The 7,879-nt window shown below is 49.4% G+C and overlaps 1 protein-coding gene across 2 annotated transcripts; it reads left to right on the top strand.

Annotated features, from left to right (window-relative positions):
• The first annotated feature begins 599 nt into the window (after positions 1-599).
• On the top strand, positions 600-3,652 carry VAMP2 (vesicle associated membrane protein 2). Of its 2 annotated transcripts, XM_036769464.1 has the most exons (5): positions 600-819; positions 1,714-1,834; positions 2,520-2,678; positions 3,152-3,203; positions 3,465-3,652. In XM_036769464.1, coding segments are annotated over exons 1-5 (351 nt in total). In that variant the 5' UTR covers positions 600-817; the 3' UTR covers positions 3,482-3,652. The 2 variants fall into 2 exon arrangements, with proteins under 2 accessions (XP_036625359.1, XP_036625358.1); XM_036769463.1 differs by lacking the exon at positions 600-819 and having other exon boundaries at positions 1,658-1,834.
• Positions 3,653-7,879: the final 4,227 nt, after the last annotated feature.

The following is a 7,879-nucleotide window of genomic DNA, read 5'->3' on the forward strand; positions in this document are numbered from 1 at the left end:
ACTGTACGGTGAGGTATTGGAAGATTGCGGTGTGTTATGTTTGGGGTGAAGTTGGATTGGGATATTGCAGGTTTAGGTGCTTGAAGTTTGGGGTTAGGATTAAGGTTTGGCATGTTGTATGTTGTGGTTGGAAGTTTGGAGGCTCAGGCATGTTAAGAGTTTTGGTTTTGGATTGTTGAAGTATTGAAATATCAAAGGAGTTTGAAGGAATATTAAAGGCTGGGCGGGGATCTGAGCTTTGGAGTTAGAAATTCAAATCTGAAGCTTAGAAACTTTGGTGTTTTAGGTTAGGAATGTTTGGGACTTGAGAAAATTGTAGGGGTTGGATTGGTGGGATGCTGTAGTTGAGGGGTTAGGGTGTTGGGTGTGCAGTGTGTTAGTTTTGTAGATTTGGGGATTGAAGTGTTGGGAATTTGGGAATAGGAGGGTGAAGTTGAAGAAATTGGGGGGTTGGGGTTGTAGATCTGGGGTACGGGAAGTTTGGGGGTTGGAGACAGATGTCCAGGGACAGCCTGAGCATCTTTGGATAGAAGAGTTTTAGAGGGTCCTGAGCTCCTTCCAGGAGAGGATCTTAGGAAGGGGGTGGGGAGGGAAGGAGCAGGGCATCCAATATGGCGGCACCTCAACCCCTTCTCCCAGCTCCCCCTCCCTTTCTCCCCGCTCCCCCGCCCGGCCTGGCCCACGGGTGCCCGGATGTGGGTGACGCGCGGCCGCCATCTTCCCGTCCCCAGGCTCGGCAGCACCATTCGGAGCCAGCGCGAGCCGGAGCCGCCGCCGCCGCTGTCCCCGCCCGCCCGCGCGCCCGCCCGCCCCCGCCATGTGAGTCTGCACCGCCCGGCGCCTGGCGCCGTCCCCGGGGCTACCGTGGGCCCCCGTGCACTGCCCGGAGCCATCCTCCCGCTGTCACTCCTTCCTCCTCTTCCTCCTCCTCCTCCTCCTCCTCTTCCTTCTCCCGCGGCCGCCGCCGCCGCCCTCCTGGCCGTTCCCACCCTGGTTGCCCGGGCGCCCTCTGGGAGTTGGGCCCGGCCGTGCCCCGGGAGGTGCGAGCCCTGGGCTGCAGGCTCTCGCGCCGCCGCCGCCCCGTCCCGTCCCTGCATTGTCGACTCTGTCCCCTGCAGCCCGGCCGGCCGCGGGGGCGTCGCTCTTGCTTTCAGAGGAGGGACTGGGCTGGGGCTGTCCGAGCCTCCGGAGAATGGGCGACGAGGAGCTAAAAATACAAGGGCCCCAGGGGTGCCTGGGGGCTGCAGGGCCGCGGCGCGGTGCGAGCGGAGACCGACACGGGGCGCTCCGAGCCCAGCCAACCCGACCCGCCCCTGGAGATTTCGTGTCACCAGCCCTGGCACGGTGGACCCCGGCGTCTCTGCCCCGGCCGCCCCGCAAAGTCTCACTGGTCTTGGCAGCCTCCACCAACCTACCCCCCATCCCCCCAGCCTGGGGATTAGGGGCCTGCCCCCAGTCCCCAGGCGGCCAGGGGCCCTGAGAGGAGGAGGTGAGGAGTCTCACTACCACAGTGCTCCAGCCCAATCCCTCAGTGTTCAGGGGGGAACTGGGGGCCCAGAGAGGAGACTCAGACTCAGAATGGGTCTGGAAGGGCTTGCCTCAGGTCTTGTCTTTGGGAAAGAGCTGGGGACCCGAGAGAGGGGAGGCTTGGCAGTCTGCTGTGAAGGGCTGGATGTCCTTGTGTCGAGACGCTTTTGCCACTTACACCCTCAGGTCTGCTCCTGCTACTGCCATGCCCCCTGCTGCCCCAGCAGGAGAAGGGGGCCCTCCTGCTGCCCCCCCAAACCTCACTAGCAACAGGAGGCTGCAGCAAACCCAGGCCCAGGTGGATGAGGTGAGCGGAGAAATGAAAGAAAGGGAAGGGGGGTAAGGACTGTGTGCCTCGTGATCAGTACCACGGACAGCTCACTGCTGTGTTCCTTGAGACGGAGCTTTGGGGTGGGAGGAGGTTGGGGTAAGAGGCACAAATGTTTCGTGTCGGCGGTGTTGGACAGCGACCTGTGTCACTGTTGTCATGCCCCTGCCCACCTGGTAAGCTAGTTGGCCTTGCTCCTTTGCTTTACCCTTTGAGGTCTGGGCCTGGTGTGTTGGGCTGTTGTACACTAGGCATGTTGGAGGTTTGTAGGGAGTGGGTAAGTCTTGTTGTCTGTCTTATTCTGTGCAAAGGGAAGGTTTCTGCCCTACACCCAGTGTGTCAGTGAGTTTTGCTAGTATGTCTAAGGCATGTACCTGGATTAGCTGCTTGCATGCCCTTGTTTTGTGTCCCTAGTGGGTCCCGTGTATGCATTATGCCTTAAGCATGTGTCCCTGGTATTATTTATTCTGAGTGTCTGACAGCTTCTGTACATTAGGTTACAGTTGGTCCAAGGTTTGTGTCAGATATGTGTCCTTGGGGGGTTGTCCTATTTGTGTGGTGCTTGAAGCTTTTTTTCTGGCATAGTTTGTGACATATTTTTGGTATGTTGCTTGTGTGAATCCATGGCATGAACGTGTTATCACTCTCCTCCTCCGTTGTCTAGGTGGTGGATATCATGCGGGTGAATGTGGACAAGGTCCTAGAGCGGGACCAGAAGTTATCAGAACTAGATGACCGTGCAGATGCCCTCCAGGCTGGGGCTTCCCAGTTTGAGACAAGCGCTGCCAAGCTCAAGCGTAAATACTGGTGGAAAAACCTCAAAGTAAGGAGACTTGAGGAGGGCATGAGGGAGGTTCTAGAGGGTAGGCTAGCTAGGAGAGGAGATTGAGGGAATGGGGTAAAGTGCTCTCTAGGCCTGATCAACACTAAATCAAAACTGTGTGACCTTGGGTGAGTCACTTCTTTCTGGGCTTCAGTTTCCTCCTCTTTAAAATGAAGGGGCTATATTAGGTGGTCACTAAGGTTTTTTTCTCCCCTTGATATACTGTAGTTCTTCAGGAAATGGTTGGGAGGGTGGGAAGTAGGCAGAGCTTGGTGCTCTGACCTTTTCCCCTACCAACCTGATTATCACCCCCATCCCTCTTCTCTTTTTCCTTTTCTCCTTCCTCTCCCTTTCATCTCTCTTTTCTTTTCCCCTTTTCTTCTTTTCCTCATCCTCTCTCCACCTTCTCATCTCACCCTTTTTTCCCCTTTCCCTTCCCTCTTCCCTTCCTTCTTTCCACCCCACCCTCCCAGATGATGATCATCCTTGGAGTGATATGCGCCATCATCCTCATCCTCATCATTGGTGAGTGGGGAGTTGAGGGAGGAGGTTCAGATTCTATGGCCTAGGAGGAAATAGAAATAGTCTTTTCCATTAGCCCCTTGTAGGATCATTGAGTCCCACCAGCATCCCCCGAACTTACCCTTCTAACTAAGGCTGATGAAATTCCATCTGAGGGTGGGGGGCTGGGCAGAACTGAGGAGGGCTAAGTGTAGGTCAGAGATTCCCCCAGCTGGGGAGATATGGACCAAATCTGACCCTAACACTCTTTGGGTCTCTCCACAGTTTATTTCAGCACCTAAACCCACAGCAGGAGCTGCCCCTGCCCGGGAGAGGGCCCCCTTCCCTCCATGGCTCTCCCTCTCTCAGCCATATCTTCCAGCCCCTTCTCCTGTCCCACCTCCGGTGTGTCTGCGTGTGTGTCCCCCCTTGTAAATAGCCAGCTGTTATTTATACATATATAATATTATATATATTTGGTCTGTTTGTAGTTTTATTACTAGAAGATTTTTTCTGGTTGTTCTTAACTTCTCTACCCTGCCCATCACCCTTTTCTTTACCCTAACTCTTCATCCCTCTCCCTTTCTTTTGACCCACAGTCCCCTCATGTGCATTTGCTATGCAACATTCTCTATTCTTCTCCTTCCATCTTCCTTTTTGCCTGGATTTAGCTGTTCATCTCCCCCACCCATCTCTCTCCTCCCAGGAGCCTGGGGCTCCCCCTTATTTATGGACTATCCAATCATTATGGACTGTGACAAAGATTCCCTTAGCCACCTTTCCCCTCCCCTGTGTCTCCTGGGAGCTCTGAGCATTCAGATTAGCATGTCATTTACATAACCACACCCTTTTTGGTTTGCTTTTCAATCATTCCTGCCTCCTGACCCGTATTGGGTCTCCTCCTTTTGCCTACTAAACACACCTATGGGTCCTCCAATTTTACCCTTATTTGCACGACATTTACATAAGTGAGGGGTTCTTTGCTTTTAACACATGGGGGCCTGTGGCCTCCCCCCATTCCATTTTTTTTTTCACTATCCATTTCCTACTAACTCTTGTCTGTCATCATCCTTTCCCAATTCCTCTTTCCCATTAATGCCTCCCCAACTCTCAACCCCACAGCTGGTATGTAAGTGTCTTAAAGTTAAATGTTTTGATGGACCAATAATTCTGCCACTTGGGGGTCTCCACATTCCTACTCCCCATATTTGGTAGGGGGGCTCACTGACATTCTCAAAAGGGTCCCCCTCACCTGCCCCTCCCACCCCAGCTGGGATGAATTGGGGAACCCTACTACATTCCGATTCTTATCTAGGAGGGGAGGCCACCAGCCAACAGGGGCTGTCACTGCCGTGGGGAGTCTGGTAAGGGGGCTGAGGAACACCTCACAAGTCCTCCATGGACCTCCTCCCCTCTGAGCCACCTCCTTGGGGGGAACAGAGCTGATAGCCCACCCTGAGGTTCCAGGGAGGGTTTGCAAAGTCCTGTCATTGCCCACCTCCCTTGGATGCCCCCCTGAATTCAAGGAAGGGGGAAATAGTCACTGCCAGAATGTGTTGTTGGGGAAAGAGGAGACATTTTATCTCTTCCTCTCCCCAAGGGAACAAGGGAATGGTTCCTGTGAGGTCCTCCAGACTGAGGGGAGTTGGTGGTTGAAGGAGGAGGGTCAGAAAGTCTCTTTAATAAATGGCACAATTTGGGGGAAACGTGGAGGGGAGGATATAGTCCTTTTACTTGCCACTAGATCTCCGTGTTCCCCCGTTCCACTTTCTAGGAGGTTGAGGAGAAAGAGAGCTGCCTACTGGGTTGGGGGTGGTGGAGATGTGGGGGTGGGGCTTTGTTTTAGACCCCCCCCATTCCCTATCCCTACCCTGCCCCCTTCAGTGCCCCCAATTCTGTGGCAAATCCAGATTGTGAAAATGTACAATAAATAAATGTGTGATGAGAAACCAGATAGTGTGTGTGCATCTTCATTCAGGCTGGGGAACGTGGCTTTCTAAACTGAGGGGGACATGGATTGGCTAGGTATATGCAGAGAGTGAGAAGGGTTAGACTCCAGCAGAGGGAGGGAGGGATGCTTAGCTTAAGGCTAGGAGAGGGGATTGGCGGGAGAAAAAGCTAGAGAAAATGGACAAAGGAGAAGACCAGGGAAGCAAAGCAATGAAGCTCTGACCTGGGCTGGGGGAAATGTAGCTCCAAAGCTGGCCACAAGGAGACATTATTGTGTAACGAAAAGAATTTCCTACATTTATAAAGTTTTTTAATAGCCATTAACTTATGATTTCCTCACCCCACCTCCAACAACTTTTGAGGTTTGTAGAGGAAGAAAAGGTCTACATAGATGATAGGATTGGCCCAAGATCACACTGCTATTTATTGTCAAAACCAAGATTTGGAATACCAGACAGGATCTAAAACTTGAAGGGAACTTAGGAGATAATTTAGTCTACCATTCTCCCTTTGCAGATGAAGAAACTAGTCCATAGATCACAGTAATTTGCCCAAGGACACACAGGTCACCCTTGGCAAAGAAGAGATTCACAGTATATTTTTTAAAACAAATTCTAAGTTAGCAGAGACCTTAAGAGACCATGTTGTCCAAGCCACACCTGGACAAGAATCCTCCAGAGGAGGGATTCTTAATCTTTTTTGTGTCATAGACCTCTGGCAGTCTGGTAAAGCCATTAAACCTCTTCACAGAATAATGTTTTTAAATACCTAAAATAAAACTCTTAGGATTCAAAGAAACCAATTTATATTGAAATAATTATCAAAATATTTTAACACAAGTGTCATGAACCCCAGATCAAGAACCCTTGTTCTGCAGTATCCCCAAGAACTCCTGAGAAGGCCAACTCACCACCTTTTAAGGCAATCTGTTTCACTTTTGCATAACTCTAAATTGGGCAGTGTTTTCCTTATACAGAGTTGAACTCTACATCTGAAGCTTCCACCCATTGTTCCAAACTGGGCTTCTTAATGCCCTGTTCAGTGTTCTTTCCATTATATCACAGGGCCTCTCTGTGTGATCGAGAAAGAACCACTACCCCACCCCCACTCTCAACATACAGGCTGCTTTGTGCACAAGAGCAGAGGGAGCAGAGACTATAGCCTAGTCTTACAGAGAAAAGACCTGGATAAGGGAACCCTTAGGAAGCTGAGTGACTGCTTTTCTCAGGGGCCTAAGTATTTATCTCATCCTCAGTTCCAGGTTCTAAGATCTCTCTCATCTATATCATCTGCTGTAGTTTCTGAGTTTTATTGTTGTTCAGTTGTTTCAGTTGCATTATAACCCCATTTAGAGCTTTCTTGGCAAAGATACTGGAGTGGTTTGCCATCTCCTTCTCCAGTTCATTTTACAGATGAGGAAACTGAGGCAAATTGGGTTAAGTGACTTGTCCAGGGTCGCACAGCCAGTAAATATCTGAGGCCGGATTTGAGATGAGTCTTTCTGAGTTCAAGCCCAGACTCTACCCACTGCTCCACCTAGCTGTCCAGTTTCTAGGTTATTGATTGGGCCACAATATATAAATACCTGTTTATTTATTGATGAGTGCCTCAATTCCATCCAGTTTACCATTAGCAGATATAGTACATAGTACATATAGGTATATGTACTCTGCTAGGTGGTCAGGGATGAAAGTATAATACTGCCCTGTGTTCAAGGGCCTACTGGTTTTGTCAGGGAGGTTAGAGAAACCCAACTGATTTCAATACAAAACACCACACAGTATGCATAATAAGGCAGAGTGTCACAGTGGATCAGAGGAGAGTACTTTCTGCTACTCAATCCTTAGAGAAGGGTTCATGGAGAAGGAGGTATCAGAGGAGGTAGGATTGATAAGATTTTTACAAGCAAAGATTTGGGAAGAAAGGATGAGAGAGTGGGAAGAACATTATAATAGTAAGTAACTGTGTTAATGGAGTTTTTTTCTACAAAGGTAGAGAAATGCTAGACTATTCAGACTATGTGTAGTCTTGTTTCACTAGAGCAAAAGATATAGGAAAGGGAGGTCAGGCTAGAAAAATAGACTGGACGTAAATAGTGATAGGCCATGAATGTCGGTTTAAGGAGTATAGGTTTGAATCATTAGGCAATAGTGAGTCTAATGTTTTAATTAGTGGAGTAACCTGATCTGAGCTATGCATAAGGAAGATTAACATATAGGCAAGCAATATGGAGATAGTACTGGTTCTGGAGTGAGAAGAGTCATAGTCTGGAATACCATTCTCACACTAACTGTGTGACCATGGGCAAGGAAGTCACTCAACCTCTCTGATTCTTAATTTCCTCTCTGCAAAATGGAAATATAATCTGTAATAATAAGGCTGTTGTGAACATCAAATACATGCTTTGTAAATATCACTTACTATGGCTCCCTCCTTAGGGTTGCCTCTTAGAATCCTTAGCTTTGTTATAAGAAATCTCTAGTGCAGCGGGGGTAATACGTACATTTTTGTGATGTAAAACCAAAACCACATCAATAAGACTCTCAAAAAAAAAAAGAATTCTTAGCTTTCTTTAAGCTCAGATTCTCTGTCCTATTGGAAATATTTCCTGATCCTCCCCGTTAGTGTTCTTTCCTTTCCACATAAATACACACCCATAAAACAAAGCTTCTCAAGAGCAGGAAAACTCCTTGGGAAGCAGGAAAACAGGAATCCTTTCCCTCCTTTTCACCCCATGGCCACCAACCTAA

This window comes from Trichosurus vulpecula, chromosome 7 (assembly GCF_011100635.1).
Source record: "Trichosurus vulpecula isolate mTriVul1 chromosome 7, mTriVul1.pri, whole genome shotgun sequence".
Lineage (NCBI taxonomy): Eukaryota > Metazoa > Chordata > Mammalia > Diprotodontia > Phalangeridae > Trichosurus > Trichosurus vulpecula.

Excerpts from the sequence above, each read along its gene's own strand:
- VAMP2 (XM_036769463.1), top strand. The coding sequence starts at position 1,673 with ATGTCCTTGTGTCGAGACGCTTTTGCCACTTACACCCTCAGGTCTGCT. Across the intron at positions 1,835-2,519 it reads CCCAGGCCCAGGTGGATGAG|GTGGTGGATATCATGCGGGT; the intron begins GTGAGCGGAGAA and ends TCCGTTGTCTAG. Across the intron at positions 2,679-3,151 it reads ACTGGTGGAAAAACCTCAAA|ATGATGATCATCCTTGGAGT; the intron begins GTAAGGAGACTT and ends CCACCCTCCCAG.